Raw genomic sequence first — 21,147 nt, forward strand, 5'->3', positions numbered from 1 at the left:
TTATTGTGAAGTTTAATTGTATTCAGTGATAAAAAGGTGAAAGTCTTCACCGCGTATCGAGGAGCAAAGCCAAAATTGGAAAAGGCAGAGGAGGCCGGAAAGAGGAGGTAAGTTGAGATAATTCCTATTTGGACAGCCAACTCAACAAGATAAAATCTGTTTTTAATCTTGATAAAAACGTTCACATAACTGTTTGCGTTTAAGCATCCAATGCCAGCCGAATGACCAGTTACGTAGGAAAATTTTCGCAGGACTTCAACAACGGCGGAGTAGAAAGCTTCAGGTCGCCAATTCAAATAAAGTACACTCAAGGTACATTATAAAAGGGATAAATCTTAAGATGAAATAATATCACGGTTTATCTATTAAATTAGTAGAGTGATTTTACAGAAAATTCTCGGTGCAAGCATCATTTTCTTACCCATAATTCTTCTTAAGGAAAACCGTGAGATGCTATGTAAAGTGCGGAAAGAGATTTAAAGCTGAATTTACTCAAGTCACTCCCTAAACACGAAGTGCACTCTAACTCTTAACTATAATTATTATGAATTTTCTGTTGGAAGTTGTAGACTGAAGAAATCATATCAACAAGAAATAGTTTTGGAAAGAAACAGTATCTAATCAATTCATGTTTACATCTAGGTTTAAGTGTGATTCATCAGACATCGTTCACGAAACATATGCCGGCTTGAAAACTTTCTTACATCACATGACTGCCTATCTCAAAAAGCGATATATTTTACGCAACTTTTCGCGACAAAATGGGTGGAAAACATTTGGTCAGAAAACTTTAGTGTTTTTGTTACATGTCATCTATGTGAGAGTTTTCGCGCACATCTGAAGCATCTGGTATTTGCAAAAAGGTTGTGTTTGTTTATCGCATGTTACATACATTATGGCGAAAGATCACAGTGCTCTAAACAGTAGTCCAGTATTGAATGTCTAATGCAATGTCATTAAGTTACTTTTGGTAAGTAGTTTTTATAAATGTTGTCAGCTGTCTTAGGACTCCAACTTTTGTTAAATTTTTTAAGACACATGTTTCCAAAATAGTGTAGTTGTTCTCCGATTCTCTTTTTTTTGCGTAGCCACAAGCCAAAAAATGATTTTTGGCTAGATCAGCGATCGAAAGTGTGAATTTCACAGATTTTGTCTAGGGCACAGCGACTGCAATAATGTGGCTCACGGAATTCCATCTTGCTACAAGTTACAAGATGTATTCAGTTAGTACACTGTGAAAACAGGGTTTTGCCTTCACAAATGAACGGACGGACGGGGACAACTCTTAAAAACTCTTGTGGGTAAAGGCTTTCCTTGGGGGCACTCGCTGGCTGCGGGAAGGTAACCGGAATCTATTACGGCTGCTGACTATCCTTGAGAGAAAGACTAACGACAACAGGGTTGGCTCCAACGTAGATTTATTCTTCAAGCTCTACTACAATTTTGACCAGAACGGACCTGGCCAGGGCTGGTTCAACCCCGTTCTCTTCCTAACTTTCTCACCCAACTCCTAAGCTTTACAGAACAGTCCTATTTAAGCCTAACGTACATGGATAACGTAATGTCATGAATAATCTAAAGGATCATGTAATCTATTACACTATTGGCTAAGTAGGAATTTCGTCTTTTACAACATTAATTACTTTAAAAGAGTTCCGGTGGATAACAGTTACACAAAAGGACATGACAGGTGGCTGTTACAGTTTAACACTAATAACAACTGCTTACGGGTGACTAAAGGAGAACTGGTAGCGTTTACGCTTTGCTGATCTAAGCTTTCTACGTTGAATATATTGTATTTTTTTAAGCGCAAGCATGAAAGAACTCGATAACTAAAAATCCTATCGAAACTTCACCTGAAATATTTTTCATGCCAGCGTGATCAGAGGAGACCCTTCTCTTAGACCTTAATTTGAATATCGACCTTAATTTGAGTATCAAAAACTCACCTATTTGTTCAAAAGAATTCTCAAAATACAGGCGTAAATCGGGCTAAAAAGGCATGTAAATGAATAGCTTATACACCAACGATGTTACCGATTGCCTCAAACCCGCGGTTACATCTCTAATTTTCATCCACCAACATCTTAAAACAACGCAAATCCATGTGTTTAATTTTCTCAATTGCGCTCGTGTCAAAGATTATTTGCATAATTCTGAAAATTTACTAAGATCTCCTTTTGACCGTTCAAACTGCGTTTGTTTATCTTTTACACTAAGGATTTTAGGTTTTCATAACAACTGAATGGAGATTAGATGCCGAGTTGTCCTAAAGCGTTGCGTAAACGTGATCGATCGTGACGCTAAAGCGCTTGCGTGACTTACAAATTAAATAAATGTGATCATAAGGGAACGTTTACGGACCTTTTGTGGAGTATTCCCTACAGAAACCATCGAGGAGCAATTTCGTTTGGGCTCGAATGTTTGCCTAATCTTTTTTTCGAAATTCTGCAAATAAGACGAATACACTCTTAACTGTCTTTCAAAACGTTTACTTACTCAGAAGAAAGTCTCAATATGGTGATAACTCTTACGGCTAACGACTAAAATTTTGGCAGTGTTACTGCTAACGATTATTTTCTTTCCGTTGCAATTTAAAAAAAATGTTATGGTTAATGCTTTAAGGGAAACAATTTCCCAGTTAATTAGAAAAATGCATCCATGCATTTTCCACAAATAAGCAAACAGTTTGATATCATGAAGTTTTATCAATGGAGGTCGCTTTTAAGCAAGAGACCCAAATATCTATTCATTTCGTTCCGGATTACCCCATGCTTGTCAGATGTAATAATCATCTACCCTTTTTTTCCTTCATATTAATAGTGCCATTGCTATGGGCATCGTACAATATCTCCAAGTCATGCTGTTCGTATTCAATTTGACACTCTCCTCTCTGGCAAAGAAAGCGGTAAATTGTCAAAACTTCAAGTTTGCTATCCATGAAGATGTCGTCCATAATCACATTCTTAAGGGTCACGTGTTTCAAAGATTGACAGTCCCCAATGCCATCCAGTGTCACTTGAAGTGCAAAGATGACTGCCTGTGTGTATCCATGAACTATTTCCCTCGCTCCAAAGAAAATAACTGTGAGCTTAACGTTGCTAATAAAGACACGGAGCCAGCGGCGATGAAATGGAGGCAAGGAGGAAATTATTATGATTTGGTGAGAAGCTACACGGTGAAGGTGAGATAACATTGTTCATCTAATTCCTTATTCATTTATTTATCAACTTTCGTAAATAAAATAAATATTCCCACATGATCAAGTTTTGCGGTACTCCTTAAAAAAGAGGTGGGTCATATGTCAGTCCGGACCAAAGACAATTTTGTGCACACTTTTTTGTCTGCGATATGACTGGTCTCGACAAAACAAAAACAAACTGATTTGGCTGAGAAAGGATTGGGTCCATTCTCTTTCTCGCAAACTTTTTTCTAAACGGCCATGTTGTAATGCGAGGGGGACGGCAGAACAGAAGTGACTACGAATTTAACAAAGACATAATTGATTTGACCATTGCTGTATTACTGGATTTCAATTCTAATTTGTGATGGACATTTCATCTCCATTCTGGCACCCCACTACGTGTTGCACTGTTTGTTATCAATTCGATGCGTTTCCGGTGAGATTTGTCGATGGTTGCTAAAAGTATATGCCAACCCAATTCGATGAGCATGCTGAGCTAAAACATTCTTTGAATGTTGCTGTAGGGTGGAGACAGATACGCACCAAAGAAGCACCATTGCACTAACAGATGCTGCCGCACCAATCCTTGTCTCAATAGAGGGGTATGTCGGGAGATTTGTGACACCCACAGCACCAGGTTTAACTGCACCTGTCCTGACACATACTCTGGTCAGCGGTGTGAGAAGAAGATGAAACATCCGAGAAGCTGCAAAGACATAGCTAAGAACAATGCCTCGACATCAGGAAAATACGACATCTACGATTCAAACAGTGATCGGTTTTCTGTTTACTGTGACTTGCAGTCTGAACCTGGCTTTGTATGGACGTTAATACAATCGTTTTCCTTGTCCAAGAGGAATGCCTTCAATTATACAGGGTTTGGAAAAAACTTTGAGATTGATATTGAAGAGGGGGGAGTGAATTGGAATGAGTTCCGACTATCCTTATCACAGATGCAGTATCTTGCTAATCACTCCACGCATCTGAGAGCAACTTGTAACTTTTCTACGGATGGTCTGCAGTATACGGACTACGCACGCGCTAAGCTGGCAGGTCATAACATTTTTGGTACTTGGGAAACCTGCCAGATGTACGAATATGTTAATATCCGGGGAAACTTCTGTTCTAATTGCACTGCCCTGACAAAACAGAAGGAATATGCGTCCTGGCACATAAAGAGTTACAAAAGTATAAAATTCGGATGTGAATTTGATGGAAAACCAGGTGGAACCCCCAGTGAAAAAAACTTCGGACAATTTCACAACCTGTATATAAATCCGGATCACCGCTGCTCGTTTTCTCCTGCTTCTACAACGCAGCATTGGTTTGGAGCTAAATGTGACGTGTAACTTTTTGCGAATTCATTTCCTTTCCCAGGAAAGGAAACACAGCCAACTGAAAGCAAGAAAACATCGGAGCAAGGCTAAGAACTAACAATGACATCAAGTGCCTCCAAGTTTGGTCCAATTAGGAATTGAACTTGAACTAAACGTTTAATATTTCAGATAGTTACATTGACTGTTTATCACAGAGGAATATAGACATGCACAAGAGCGACGTCATAAGCAACCTTAGAGACATAGCATCCATATTTTAATAGTTGAAGGATGTAGGCAGTCTCTCTACAAACACTTTTTACCTGCACTTTCATCTTTTCTTTTAATGTTCAATAGATAATACACTTACATCTTAAAAGTGAAAGGTCGATAAAATATTCGTCTTTGAAAACGCATTCAGAGCTCACTATTAGTTGATTTATGCAAATTATTTTCAAGTAAGTGACTAATCGTAAGTTGAAATGCTTGTGTTTAGATCCAGAGATGTTTAAATAACTCTATACGCTATTAATCCAATTATATTGTTTTGTCGTCGTAAGGCGACATTTTCCTGACTCGGTCAATCAACCATTTTCTCTTAACTGATAATTGAAAATTAGCTTCGGCTTCGTTAGTTTGTGCATTAGTAAAATCAAGCTTTAAGTTTAGGTTTCTTACTTTCGCTTTAAAAAATCTGCACAATGAGGAGAAATGGTATTTACTTAGTGGCAGGGAGATGTTAGTAATTTCTCCTAAGTGATAAATATGTACAGCTTTGCTTGATTTTAATATTAGGGACTCGATACATAACTGTGCCTCTCTTTCATAAGGACTAAGGTACTTAAGTGCTTCGTTAGGATCACTGCTTACTTTATAACATTTCACATTTGTTCATAAAACAATTTTTGAAATGTTCAAAATGTAGGAGATGAAGTAGGTATAGTAGTTGGAGCAGGTGTTTGTCAAAAGAAGCACCAGTGAAGTGTAAAGGTCATTCAGGATTGTTGTACATAATGTAAGACATCATCTTATTATATTGTAAGTGCCCCTATAGCACGAGTTTCTGTTCATTGTTTGATTTGGTGAATAATCTTTAAAGTCACACTAGGTGGCTTGTCACGCGCTCTTAAGTGTAATTCAATATATTTGATAAAAGGCCTTTTGATCAGTTTTTGGTAAGCACTCGTGCTCGTAAGGAAAGGAATTAGTAAAGGAAAGGAAGGAAAGGTTCGATCGATATCAAGTCTCGCCAGATCCGGCAATAATGTAAGTTTGATTTACCTGAAGCATTTCTTAATCTATTTGCGTGTCTCTAATTTCTTAAATCAATCTTTAGTTTCACGGTATAATACAATAATAAAGAAGAAGGCGTTCCCAAAGAAGTTTGGTGCGGTACTTTGTATTGATCAGTGGATTTTGTGCGGTCCAGCTAGCGGTGGACAAGCGCCGCTCTATATATTATCATATTAGTTGTGGACGATCGTCACTCATCGTAATGTTACGAACTTGTGTTCGTCAATTTCAAAGTCGCATTCCAGACTTTTACTTTAAGCTTGTGGATTTACAGCGACTTTACACTGTTGGACACGCAGTTGATACATTATTTAAAAAAAACCAAGTGACCATGAAGCAAAATTTGTTTTTCTTGAGTTGCGAAGTTTACCATTTAAAATCTACGTTTCCGAAGTTTGAAACGTTCGATAATAAAATTGAAAATTTTGGAAGCTTTTAAAGTTATGCCATTTTCCACTCAAAAATGATATTCGAAATGCGCGGCCAAAGCACCATTTAACAAAAAACCAATGACGTCACTTTGGTAACATAAAATCAAATTCAGTATGGCGAATAGTATGAAAGATACGCGGCAACGAGGGCGATATTATGTTGCTGGTAACCCGGCTCTGACCAGCAAAGCTGTTATTATAGATCGTTCCAGCACCGGGCATAGAATGTTTCAGTTCTCGAACGATCCTCATTGTGATATGAAACTGGGTGAAATTTGTCTGCAGACAAAGACACGATCTTAACGATCCAAACTGGCCGTAAACGTCGCATTGTTGGGCAAATTTTGAAGAATTATGCTATGAGCAAAACTTGTTTTTATAAAATAATTAAAATAGTACGCGCGCTCTGATTGGCCATAAAACCATTTTACATGAGCGTATGTAAACACGGTTTTAGTTCCTCTTTCATTAGTTATTTCATAAAAGAAATGTAAAATGTTTTCCGTGTTTACATAGCCTGATGTAAACACGCGGGAGGTTGGGAGAATACGAGATAAGCGTAGGAAACCACAACGCGAAGCGGAGTGGTTTCCAGCTTATCGAGTGTTATATTTCTTCAATATTAAACAGCGTGATGGAGGCCCAAGGGATGAAGATGAAGCGCTTTTTGAGAAACGACATAGTACCAACCAGGGACACTAGTTTTGTGCGTGGTGTTAATTAAATTTGAGTGTTTCTGTACCGTTTCCTTAAATTGTTTTTCTATTTTTTCTCTTTGCATACTAATACTGCTTAAAAAAAGTCGTTCCAAACATTCAGCTTCTTTAATATACAAATAACCTAAAAGAAACTCAGTTGAATATCATCAAAGGTGGCGGATACAGAAGTAAGGAGGTTGAGTGACGTAATTTCCAATTGGTCTGTTTCTCAGTTTTTGAACCTTTGCATTTGTGAACTCCTTTATAGAGAGTTCAGCCAAAAATAAAGAGCTGGAGCCGGATCGACCATCATTCATAATTCGTGTTCAACTGCCTCTTTTAACTGTAACAAAGTCAATTCCTCTATGGAAACGAAGGAAAATTTTCAATAGCGAGAGAATGAGTTTTGTCAGCTAGCTGTAAGTATTTATATTTCTGAATGAAAGACAATTTAAAGATTAAAAGACTATTGGCGATCTCCTTTGTCTGTCTCTGGTCTCTACCGCTTCTTGTTGTGAAATTACTTGTTTTTTTTTTTATCATTATTCTAAAGATAATCAAAAGACACATTGCGACGTATATCCTTCCACGAATTTAAAAAAAGAAACAAAAGAAAAAAAAGGTGAAACTCCTATTACGACACTTCTGAGGAGGACTATACGAAAAAAAGGGCTATTCAACTGAATCACTCAACTCTCCTTGGAAACATACGGAAATACCGTGGTCAATTTTTTCCTTCTAATTGTGGAGACAACAAGCTTTGACATCCAACTGTAAGTGTCGATCTTTCTCGATGATAAACACCTCATGGCCAGCTCTTTTCATTGTTTCTGGTCTTTTCTAGTTTAATTGTTTTGAGTGATAGAAAGGTGGAAGTATTTGCCTCATATTGAAGAGCAAAGCAAAAATTGTCAGAGGAGGCAGCCTGGCAAATAAGGGTTTGTAATAGCACTGAGAGGGGATGTGAATTTGATGGAGGAGCAGGAGGACTCATCGACAAGGAAGACAATTTCGGGGAGTATGGCTGCAACGATAGAAATCAGGATCACCGTTGCTCGTCTTCGCCTGCTTCCACAACCCAGCACAGGTTTTGAGCTAAATATGATTTGTGACTTTTGGTGGATTCATTCAACTCAGCCAACAAAATATCACTCTGAGAAACCATTAGAGCAAGGCTAAGAACAAACAATAGTCTCTCTACTATTCAAGTAATGTTCCATAGATAACACTATTACATTTTAAAAGTCAAAAGCTCGATAAAATCGTCTTCTTTCACATTCGTCGTTGAAAAGTCGTTTACTTTCAATCTTTGAAATTTTTTGTTCAATGAGAAAAAATCTAAGTATGAATGAAATAAAAACTTCATATCATGGAAAGTGCGATGCATCACAAATGCTTATTCATTCGCTGCGCTCACTTGTTCATTTTTTGTGGTTCATCGCAACCCGTGAATAAAAATCGTTCGTACGCACTTTCCATGGAATAATCTCTATGTATTCGAGATAGTTGGGGGTGAACATGCAAAATCATAATCCTATTCTGACTCGTATTGTTCTCTATTGAACAAGAGCTGCCAGATTTCGGTCCAAAAACACGGTAACTCCATACTCTGAATGGCTACATTGTACATGTGTGGGTGGCCGATTAAAATGCCCAGCATTGTCTAGTATCCAGTTCAAACGCACGCAACATTGACGTGTTACTCATCAATAATGGCGAAATAGTGGATGAAAGCCTCTGAATTGGCTGAAAACCTTAATAAATGTAGGGTCCGACAGATTGACGTAAACGGATCCGCAAATAGGGACGACGGCGGATGTCTACGACGGCGAGCGGAAGTTTAAAATATTTGCTCGCGCATTTCCGGTAGCCGGCGCGCGAAGTTTCCCACCGTAGCTGTGTTGTCTGCGACGTCAAATCGAAGTGTTTGTCTTTTGTCCAAAACGTAAGTAAGTTTCTTTTACTTTAAGGTCATTTCAAATGAACTTATCGTATATTTTCAATATATAATGAACTGTCAACATTTTTCCTAACTTGTGACAAGTGTAAATGGTTGTAGAACTCATTTAAAGACGAAAACTGACCGAAGTTTCTTTCTCCTTCTAAACAGCTTCAAAAGTTCGAGACTTAAAAAGGCTTAAATGGAGGCGAGTTCAAATAAGACAGTACTACGAGTGTTCTCAAGGTTCTTTTAAGGTTATTTTTCGCGCCTTACGACGGCGACTTCTCCCCATTCCCCCAAGTTCACGACCTCGCCGTCGTCGGATCTTGAGGCCCTTTTTAAAAACAGCCACGACGGCGACGAAAGCGAGAACGTAGCGAAACAAAAGATCTAATGAGCCAGACAATAGCGAAACCCGTGCGTTTTAAAACTTTGTACATTTCTTAGCCGTCCGTCCCATACTGAACAAAGACGTGAAATCACCAACTAATACGTTCTCTCAACAAGGTTACTTCCACAGCAATTTAGTCACCTTTTTTACTTTGAACTTGTCACCACACTCCCATGTTATGCCGAAGTTAAGATGTCGTACCATCAGAAACGCTTAACGCATCGAGCTATTGGTGAGAAACTTAGAGGAAAATAAATAACGTTTTTTCAGCATCGTTTTACCACACGTTGCCGTTGTGAAATCTTAAACTCCCGAATAGCCTTTCACCATGCAGTCGCATGATTCTGCCACATTTTCCAAGAACATTACTTCTAACGTTGGAATTGGGAAAACAAAACAGAAATAATGAAAGAAGTCGCTTTTTTAATGAATTGTAAGACTCCAATAAATAAAGTCATAGATTTTCCTGTATAATTTTTTTTGTCGTGGTCTTGCCGGTCAAATGATGAAGTACATATTGACGCATGGAGCCTGATGGGGTCGTATGAAAAAATATAATTTGGATGGAAACAAACTCGAAATCGAAGAAAGATTGCTTTGGTTATGGATACCCTGCGAAGAATAAATTTGTAACGGAGAAAAATGATCGCGATTTTAAACAAACACAGTTTAGCTTTTTTCGTTAAGTATGCAAACCAGCTGTGCGATGGTGTGACGGTAGTTTTAGTTTCAGCTATGTCTTTCTGAACTTACGCCATTACTGCCGTCTTAGTTATTTTTGTCGGTATCAGTTAGTGTTCTCGCGGTGTGTTTAAGCTCAGGAGGTCACTGGTAGTTTAAATTGTTTCTATAATGTTGGAGAGTTCTCATTTCTACTTAATTAGGAAACGGTGGACCAGATGGCAACAAACAACCTTTGTTCCACCGACCTTTTTTTCACGGCTAGCTGTAGTGGTCCTGGTCCGTGGTTAATGACTTCGGAAAAATAAACATTGTTAATATGAGCCAAAAGAAAGCTAATGGTGAGAGGGACACTTTGTTAACTGTCCCAGAAAAGTTGAGGACTTTTGACATGAAATGTTAAAAGTTCCCGACATTTAAAAAGGTTAATCAAATTTTGATCACCGCTGTAAATGTGACGGATTTCAGTAATTTAATGCAAATTTTTAGTTGTGAAATACTCTCCGTTGAATTCTGTGTCAACAGTATTGCAACATCTTATCCATTGTTTATTTCGGATGACTTCAAGGTAACGTCTTAAACAGAGCCAATGATCTTAATTGATTCATTATCGTTTTTTCTATTATTTTTCAAGTATAAAGGTGCATCGATATTATCGGATATACATATAGTTTCAACAACATCTGTTCGCCCGCAAATCTTTCTCGAAGGATTTTACTGAAGCCATAAAACAATGGACATGTTAAGGTTAGTGCAGTGAGATGGTACTCAGTTAAAAGCAAAACTTTGTTACTGAACTACTGAAGGGAGGCAACATGCAATTTGTTTCTACTTCGTTGATTGAATAAAATTAAACATGCGGCATGACCTTTTCGATAAGTTTAAAGTTACTTTTTTCTACTATCGACACGGCAAAATATATCTAGCGCGCCATGCACACTGTACCTCAGATTCTCTTTTCAATCTCGGCTAATTTTCAATATTAGTTATTTAATCAGTCACCGAGATATTCGATCCCGTAGAACGATGGTCCCTTTCTCAATAAGCATTACGTAATCACTTCGCGTCAAAAGAAGAGCAAACTGTAAGGCGCTTGTTAAGATCTTGATCATAACCTGAGGTCGAGTCGCGTTTACACCATAGTACGATCACGTACCTATTCACGATTTTTTGCCTACTAACTAAACTTCAAATGCCTCGGTATAATTATGGAATGAAGATATCCATCTCATTTGTACGTTTTTAAGGTCCACCATGAGTGGTCTTCGCTATCTGAATGCGATGTTGTTGGTATCTCAGCTCACTCACACCAAACAGGCGCAGCCAACAGTAAATTGTCAAAACTTCAAGTTTGTTATCGATGAGAATGTCGTCTATAATCACATTCTTGAGGGTCACGTGTTTCAAAAATTGACAATGCACAGAGCCACCCATTGTCACATGAAGTGCAAAGATTACTGCCTGTGTGTATCCATGAATTATTTCCCTCTGTCCAAAGAAAATAACTGCGAGCTCAACGATGCTAACAAAGACATGAAGCCAGCGGCGATGAAATGGAGTGAAGGAGGAAATTACTATGATTTGGTGAGAAGCTACTCGGTGAAGGTGAGAGATAGAATCGTTTGTTGTTGATAGAATTGTCTTAGTTTTTCTTCTCACTTACATTTTTATCACAACATAGCGCGCGTGCAAGGCCTACCTATATCGTAAGGGAAGTACCGTAATAAAAATCCTTGTTATATACCTAGACTTTCACTCAACAAACGAGGATTGTATTTGGCTAATTCTTAGTCACATGCCCCCAATAAAATTCAAATGTATCCCGACCAGGATACAATTGCGCAGTTGTTGCCCGCGCGCCGAATACAACAGCATGTTTTTGCCATATGATTGTCTGAGGGAAAGTCTAAATATATAACAAAATACTTAATTTATATTTAGTGCTCGTCATTGCATCCATAGTGTGCAGTTTCACTTCAGCTAAAAGTCCCGTCTAGTTTAGCCCCGAGAATTCAAAACTATCACTGAAGATTGTTTTTTTGTTTTGTAGCTCAAAAGGAAAACAAAATATGCTGAATAAGACTCGTTTCGAAAAAAACAATGAGCAAGTAGCTCTTCGAGCGACGTAATTAGTTTCGGAGTTGAAAATATTTTATTTACAAACGCGATGAGAATTATGGCTGGAAACAGAACTGAGTTCTGACTTCAACTGAGGCTTTGCGACGCTGGGGACTCATCTTTAGAGCGGAAAATATTATTGTGAAGCAGTGACATGTACCAAAGTTTTGTTCAATAGAATATTTTGTTTTAAAAATCGTACGATTTTCAGAATTTTTAGTTCAAAGCTAAGCAATTTTCGGGTAGTAAACTTTAGTAAACAGCGGCATTTCAAGCAGCGTAAATCTACCACACGTGTCTCGTAAATGCGAGAAATTTATAGGCTTTTGCTTCGTGTTTTGAACGGTTCATATCAGTTTTAAGTGTTGATATATCCTAAAAGTATTGTTAAATAGCAGATTTTAATTTTAAAACCGTACAATTTCAGAATTTTCAAAATCTCTAACAGAAACATGCGCAAATTTCTGGCGTTGAATTCTAGTAAACAACGATTGAAGCATGTTGAATGCAAGAAATTCGTTCGTTTCTGCTTTTGAGCAGAAAATTTACAATTCTTTGAATAAAGATTTGGTCTCAAAATATTTCTTGGTCATTTTTACCTTGTCATTAATTCATAGTTTTCGGGTAGAACACTATTACCTGGTAAATCCGACAAAGTCGTAATGAACTCTTTTTTTTCGAGCACAACTTGCATGCTATGTTATAGCGAAATTTTTTCACGCTTTACCTATACCTCGAGTTTTGGATGCACTTGGGAGTTTGAAGAGCACTCAAGCAACCCTTACGCTTCTCTCGTGCTCTTCAAAACTTAGCTCCCGCGTGCATCCATAATTTGATATACGCAAGCTAAGACCAATTATTTTTTGTACGTCCCCCCTCCCCCCTATAAATTTATTTCCGAATATCTGCACCGCTTGACTTAACCTTAAGCAAGGAATAGTTTAAGGGAAAAAAGGTTCATTTTCAATTAGGGTGGAGGAAGCTACATTCCAGGGATACATCGCTGCGTTAATAGATGCTGCAACCAGAATCCCTGCCTCAACGGGGGGGGGGGGGGGGGTATGTCAGGAGATTTGTGACAATCGCAGCCCCAGGTTAAACTGCACCTGTTCTTACAAATACACTGGTAAGCCTTGTAGTCAGACTACACATCAAAGAAACTGCAAAGATATCGCTGACAACGGAGCCTCACAATCAGGAAAATACGATATTTTTGATTCAGCCAATAAACCGTTTTCTGTTTACTGTGACTTGCAGTCAGAACCTGGCTTTGTATGGGGATCGATACAGTCGTTCTCCATCGCCAATAAGGCCACATATAAGGATAAGGGGTTTGGCACGAATTTTCCTGTGAATGGGTTAGGTTAATGGGTTAATGGGTTAATGAACCGGACTGGAACTCTTACCGCCTTTCCTTATCACAAATGCAGTCTCTCTCAAATCACGTCACACATATGAGAGTAACATGCAACTTACCTGCAGATGGCCTGCAGTATACGGACTACGCACGCGCAGTTCTGGCAGGTCATGACATATTCGGTGACTGGGGTGGAGATTGCAAACTGTTTGAGTATATTAACATCCGTGGAATTAACTGCTCTGATTGCACCGCCTACACGAGAATGGATCTTAATGGTGCTTGGTTCGTGAACAGTTTCAAAAGCAAGGAAAACGAATGCGATTTTGATGGGTCACCAGAGGCAGTTGACAACGAAAATAATTTTGGACGGTATCGTTCCGGAGCGATAAATACGAATCACCGCTGCTCCTCTTTGGATCCTTCTACAACGCAATACTGGTTTGGGGTTAAACATGAATAGGTTATTCTAAGTTCCAATAATCTACTAAAACTAGAATGAGTTGTGAGTATTAGATAAGGGTTTTTTTTTTCTTTAAGGATTCTGTCTTTTATTGGTTGTGGCTGCTTTTTGATTTTTTTTATTTTTATCAACATAGGCCTTTGGTTTCTCGGAAATCTTTTTTTGAAATCGAATTTGATTTTATGACGTTGATAGAACGATTTTTCAACGATTATTGTCAAACCGAAACAGTATAGACAGCTAGTCAGAACAAAATACGATATTACAGGAACCATTAGGAATTCAAAGAGAAACAAGCAAATCGTTGTAATCTGAGATTGTTTTTAGCTGTGCATTGCTTAGGTAGGAGATTAGCCCTAATTCTCTATACCAAAAATGCAAAGCTAATGCAATCGTAGTTCCCTTTTGAAAACAGGAACAAAATTGCTCTGTAGTAGTAGTTAAGTAATGATTCATGGCTTGTATGCGTCAGCTATCATACGAATATGTTCAAATACGCCTTACGAACCTTTATATAAACTTATATCTGTAACATACACATATGCAATTGATATAACATGATCCTAAATTCAACTAAAAAGGCTACAAATTTTAAATATATTATCTTCAGGAGTTAGATCAACCAAGGGTATAGACCAACTGGGGTCTTAGTTGCTATGCAACTAAGCTGCATAGCTTAAGACGAAGACTGAATTGCATAGTTGCGCTAAGTTTGTTTGTAGACAACTTGATAACTATAGGAAGGGGCAGCATCACCTTTCATTTAATCGCCTGAATGCTGTTTCATCAATTTACGTAATCTCAGATACTAGTTTGATATTTGTATTGAGGGCGAAAGAGACATCTGCAGTTAAATGACTCGAAAACTTATCTCTTCTCCAGTCTTGCAAATACATCTCAGGAGTCAGCAGGATGATAGAAGTCCACTTTCATATTTTTGCACAAAGAAATCTTTACATCTTTGGAGTCAAAAACGGCTCACTTTGTATCTGTTGTTAAGAGGACGGGTCCACTATGTACCTGGTCGAAGGATTTGAAAAGAGGTTTAATCATAAAAATGCTCTCTCTTTCTCGCCAACCGGCTTCAGTCAAAATTGTCATTTAAGAAAGCTCCCTTTCGAGACAGATCTTACCACAAACATACATGTCTTATACATCCAAACCGTTGCGATTAGTCAACGGTCCTTGACGAATCGTCACACTGGAAGTCGAATCGTGCCTTAACATACCGGAAGTCGAGGGGCGCGCATGTGAGCAATGAGTGAAAATGAGTGGCATGGTACGAGAACGTGACAACATGAACCTTCCACCTTCTTAAAGCGTGAGACGACCAGAAGTCTATCGTCAGAATATTATAAACTATACAGTGTAGCAAATGTTGACGATTCGACACGATTCAACTCAAATCAAACGACTCCTCACAGCAAATGACAATCTGTCATACCGGATGCAAATGGACATCCTGTATGACGGGTCGTCATTTGTGGTGACGAGTCGTTCGATTCAAGTCGAATCGTGTCGATTTGACAACATCTACAACCCCCCTTCACAGACACTTACGGAATATTTTCTAAGGGTCTTGCAAATCGACATCCGATATGACGGGTCGTTCGATTCGAGTCGATTCGACAACACCTTCAACCCCCTATCGCAGACACTTGCGGAATATTTTCTAAGTCTCTTACAAATCGACTTCCGGTATGCGTTTCCATGTTTTAAGAGATGGTTGCTCAGAACTCCGGTATCACAACACCACTTAGCCGCGAATCGATTTCCGCTTTGACGATTCGCAGCGGTTTGGGTGTATTGGACAACCCTCCTCAGTTATTAAATGATTTAGAAATTTTTATTCTACTATTGTGGATCTGTTCGTTTTGTTTGTGTCAAAGCTTGAAGTTATAGGAAGTTATTTTATTATTTCTTTAATATTTTTTTTAGGATGAATATATCTTATTAGACGTTTTGGTTTGTAGTATCGCTGAGTATTTTTACGAGTTCTGCCGTATTTTGATGCACAAGCAACTTCACGCACGCTCATTTTAAGGCCTAGCTGTGAGTGTTCGTATGGGGTGAATGACTGCAGGAAAAAAAAAAAAACAACTAAACATCAACAATAATGCCTGGAGAAATAGTAAAATTGCTTCGGGTTATGTTCTATTTCGATGTTATTATTATTACTTCTAGTTTTGATGACTAGTAGACTCTCCAAATGTGAAGTCTGACCTAAGTCTCTCCTTCTCTAGTTGACGCTTTTAAACTGTGAATGGATGGCGTGCGGTCTTGGATAATTCATATCATTCGGTTCCTGTTTTAAATAATGACAACTTTACATAATTTAAAGAAGTACCAATGATGACAAGTGTCCCATATTATCATCTTTGTCCCTTATTAGCACATCTTACCATTTTTTCATGCATTTTTCTAAATTTATGAGTGAAACTTTATACATCGTTGGGCGATTGAAACTCTTAGTGAAATATCAATAGCAAACTGGGTTGATTAAAGCAAGTTGGACAAATAATAACCAGACCAATTATTCGTTCTAGTTTGAAAACATGGATAAGTTGAGCGAGTAACGAACGTAAAACTTTCCATCTCTTATCAATTACAACGTGGCGCTGATAAAAGAAAAATAGCCTTCGGTGCCCATTTCCACATGCAAGCTTAGAAGGTTCTGGGCGTTGACTCATCTTCCGAGCAGCAGTTGACTGATGCAATAATCACGCTAATGTAGAACTTAAATAACTGCGACAATCTTGATAAGTCAATTTAACCTTGACTGGAATATATTCGAAACACCTGATTGTAAACAAGTCTCACCTATCGGTGCTACTACGGCCCACAGGCTATCGATTTTCATTCACACCGCAGATATTTGCTTTTGATTTTGTACACAGAATCGTCACAGTGACTTTCAAAACATGGATAAAAATTATTACGGACTGTACAAATGTCTACTTAATACTAGATACAAAAAGAATAAAAAATAAAATTAAAAAAGCCTAAAAAATACTATATGTGTATATTAAAATTCGCATCACACATGATAAAGCCATTAGGAAATAGCCGCGTTGTACATGATAAAACTATTCTTCAGTCTATTTGTTCTGCAAAAAGGTACGTTAAAAGCGCGTTCTCCTTAAGGTTACGGTAGTAAGATAACATGACGGCAAAAGGCCATGTAATTTGTGGCAGGTGTTGTCTTTGATCTCACTGAAAAGGCGCTCTGTCAGCAATTGGCGCCGTTGGTAGTGGGTGGCAATATTGCACTCTTTGAGAGCTTCTTGGTAGCTTAAGACTGGGAAAATTATTGCACGGCGCTGAATATTCTCTAGCTCTTCAGAGAGATACTCAGGTAGACCATTGTGGAAAACTTGGCAAGCATATTAAGACACGGGCCGGATACACGTAGTATAGAAACAAACTAGCTGCACAGGATCTCCTTTTGCACGCTATCTAATAAGATGCTAATAAAACACGTTAAGAGCTTTCATTAACATTCTCCATCCTATACTCCTACGGTAAATAATATAATGCGACCCTCTTCAAATATTAAAGTGTGAATAACACATTCCAAATAATTTTTTGAGTTGATTTTGTAGAGTGCAGAGACTCATAAGTGCGGTTGCTGAAGGAGGATCTCTAACAATTGATGCTGGGTAGAGTTTCTCTTGTTTTGGTTTTGTAACACAAAACTTTCTGAGATCTCCCTTATTTTCAAAACGCTACTTTTGTTAATTAAGGACACAAAGGAAACTCTTGAAAGTTTTACGTTTCAAGTAACACTCCTCAAACTTGATACATGAACGTCAGTTTTTGATAAAGTTCATCGCAGTGGCTGTTTCACTGAGATTTGATATACTTCGACATTTAGCTTTGCGTTCAAGTTACTGTAACCGATATACTTTTAATCAGCAATTACCGATTCGTTTACGTTTTATATCAGTTCCATTTGCCAATATATCTCCCTCCATTGCAACGTGGGCAATGAAGAGAAATCAGCTTTACATTTGAGCTGACAATCAATTATTTGTAAACTGTGTTCAGCTTGGGCTAAACTGCAGGGTTCGTCAGTTACGCCGGGCTCCTTCTGTGGAGCATTCCTCACAGAAACTGTCGAGAAGCAATTTCGTTTGGGCTTGAATGTTTGCCCAATCTTCTTTTCGAAATTCCGCAAATAAGTGATTCTGTAGAGAAGATCGACTTCAAAGCGAGACGAATACACTCCTCACTGTCTTCCAATACGTTTACTGACTCAGAAGGTCTCGACATGGTGATGGCTCTTACGGCCAATGACTAAAATTTGGCAGTTTTTCTCTTTCCGTTGCAATTGAAAAAAAATGTTGCGGTTAATGCTTTAAGGAAAACAACTTCCTTGATAATTTAAAAAAATGCATCAATGTATTTTCCACAAATGAGCAAATGTTCCATCTCAAGAAATTTTATGAATGGAGGTCGCTTTAAGGTAAGAGACCCAAACATCTTCTCATTTCGTTTCAAATTACCTAATGCTTATCTGATGAAATAATCATGTATCTTTTTTTCTTCACATTAATATAGTGCCATTGCTATGGGCATCGTACAATATCTCCAAGTCATGCTGTTTGTATTAAATTTGACCTTCTCCACTGTGCCGCAAAAAGCAGTAAATTCTCAAATCTTCAAGTTTGCTATCGATGACGATGTCGTCCGTAACCACATTCTTGAGGGTCACCTGTTTCAATGATTGACAGCCCACAGCGCCACCCAGTGTCACGTGAAGTGCAGAGATGACTGCCTGTATGTATCCATGGACTGTTTCCCTCACTCCATAGAAAATAGCTGTGAGCTTAACGTCGCTGACGAAGACATGGATCCAGCGGCAATGAAATGGAGGTGAGGATGAAATTATTATGATTTGGTGAGAAGCTACACGGTGAATGTGAGATAACATTGTTCATTTAATTCCTTATTCATTTATTTATGAACTTTCGTAAATGAAGTAAGTATACCAAGCTGTTCAAGTGTTCCAGTACTCCTTCAAAACAGTTTCTAAATATGTTATGTGAGCAACCTGTTATATTCCTGTAGGGTGGAGATAAATTCAGCGCGAAAGAGAATTGCTATGTTAATAGATGCTGCCTCTCTAATCCTTGTCTCAATGGAGGGGTTTATCAGGAGATTTGCGACCCTCAAAACACCAGGTTTAACTGCACCTGTCATGCGTATTTTACTGGTCAGCGGTGTGAGAAGTATCTAGATTCCTTTTGTGTCAAAATAACAACGTAGTGGATTGGGCATCATACAGGCTGCCTTTAACACAGACGCAGTCTCTTGCTGATCACTTCACACACCTGAAAGTAACTTGTAACTTTATCACAGAAGGTCAACAACATATGGATAATGCATGTGCCAAGCTGAAAGGACATTACATTTTTGGCAAATGGTCCAAATGTGCTTTTCTCCCATTATATAGTGTGGCTTTATCTCTATTAAGGCACTCTTGATGCCACCATACCTTAAAAACTTTATGATATGTCACAGTAACCCTTTCGTGTTTCGTTAATTTTATTCAATTTACTTTTCTGATGAAATATATGTTAGTAGTGCGTTCAAATGTTTGATAAATATTTAAAAGTGACCTACATTCTCAAAAACTTTCTAACTTGAAAACCTGGCCACTATCGGATGTAATAAAATCCCAGACCTTTTCTTTCAAACGCATTTAGGTCGTCGCTCCTCTTTACAAATAGAAAAACACGAACTTCTCAAGTTTCTCCACTTATGAACATAAATATTTAATTTTCTCAGACCAGACAATAAAGTTAGTTTGGTTACCATTAACTTCCCCTGAAGACACCACGTTCCATTTGATTTCAAGAGATAGTCTTCTTGATCATATTTGCGTGTTTTTAATATTAACGGATGCTAGAGATAAATATGTAAATTTTTAATTACGAGGCATGTCTACCCATACATGTTTCAAAAGCTGAAATGAAAAGTGTAAATAGCTTATGAAGTTCGGATGATGTTCTAGGTTTTGGCAAATCCACGCCATTTCCATTTATCCGTAAAAATTTAAAAATTGAGAGGAAAAGTTTTGATAAATAACAAGAGAACATTATGGGATGGAGAAGGAGGCACCTTGTCCAGGCCGTGGGAAATGTCAAATTCACTTACAATACAATGAATAGACAGTCTCTCGAACGGAAGTATTATTCCCAAGACGAATACTGCATGGAATGGCTACCTATTAATGAATATATTTTCTCTTATTTAATTTAGGGTGCATTTGCCTTGTATCGATTAAAAGTTATTTACTGCATCATGATTATACCTCAGAAGGCAAAAAGTAGACGCTAAAAACCAGAGAAAAAGAATGAGGCCGTCCAACAGCAAAATTTGAACAATTATTAGCAAGCATTTCTTCGAAAAGGTTTTTAGCCTTGTTTTTCCCCGGTAAGTCTTTCAAAACCTCATTTTCACCTGTGTGTCTCTAGGCAATTGGTGCATCAATCTTGGTTATTTGAAAATTTACCTCAATGTCTTTTAAGTTACGAGGCGCAGTTTGTTTTGATTTCTGTGGGAACACGGCAGCTGGCATTTCAATAATATAGGCACAACAGTACAGTCTGCATTTGAAGAACTTCAAATGCCATAGAAAACAAAACCCATACAAGATGAACATATTTTCATAATATTACGAATATCTAGCTTTGCAGCGACATTACACTGTTGGACGCGCTGTCAATACATTATTAACTACAAATCCAAGTGACCATAAAGTTTTATTCTAGTTATATAGTTTATCATTTGAAATCTACGTTTCCAAAGTTTGAAACATTCAATGATAAAATTGACGATTTTGGAAGCTTTTAAAGTTATGCCATTTTCCCCTCAAAAATGATATTCGAATTGCGCGAAAAAACCGCTGACGTCACTTTGGTAACATAAAATCGAATTCAGTATGGCGAATAGTAAGAAAGATACGCGGCAACGAAGGTGATATTGTTTTGTTGGTGCCCCGGCTCCGACCAGCAAAGCTGTCAGAATGGTTCGTTCCGGCACCGGGCATAGAATGTTTCAGTTCCCGTACGATCCCGACTGTGAGAGGAAAATGGTTGAAATTTGTCCGCAGACAAAGACGCGATCTTAACGATCCAACTTGGCCGTAAACGTCGCTTTGTTGGGCAAATTTTGAAGAATTATGCTATGAGCGAAACTTGTCCATATTAAACACAATGATGAAGGCCCAAGAGATGAAGATGAAGCGCTTTTTGAGAAATGACACAAT

The 21,147-nt window shown here is 38.1% G+C and overlaps 1 protein-coding gene and 1 pseudogene across 1 annotated transcript; both read left to right on the forward strand.

The window, feature by feature from the left end:
• Positions 1–242: 242 nt before the first annotated feature.
• On the forward strand, positions 243–4,708 carry LOC136282421 (uncharacterized). Its single transcript, XM_066170070.1, has 3 exons — positions 243–312; positions 2,824–3,184; positions 3,709–4,708. The coding sequence occupies exons 2-3, from the start codon at positions 2,834–2,836 to the stop codon at positions 4,531–4,533; spliced, it is 1,176 nt and encodes a 391-aa protein (XP_066026167.1). The 5' UTR covers positions 243–312; positions 2,824–2,833; the 3' UTR covers positions 4,534–4,708.
• A 6,482-nt stretch (positions 4,709–11,190) lies between these two features.
• Positions 11,191–13,874, forward strand: LOC136282452 (uncharacterized; annotated as a pseudogene).
• The last annotated feature ends 7,273 nt before the right edge of the window (positions 13,875–21,147 follow it).

Source organism: Pocillopora verrucosa, chromosome 7 (assembly GCF_036669915.1).
Source record: "Pocillopora verrucosa isolate sample1 chromosome 7, ASM3666991v2, whole genome shotgun sequence".
In the NCBI taxonomy this organism is placed as follows: Eukaryota; Metazoa; Cnidaria; class Anthozoa; order Scleractinia; family Pocilloporidae; genus Pocillopora; species Pocillopora verrucosa.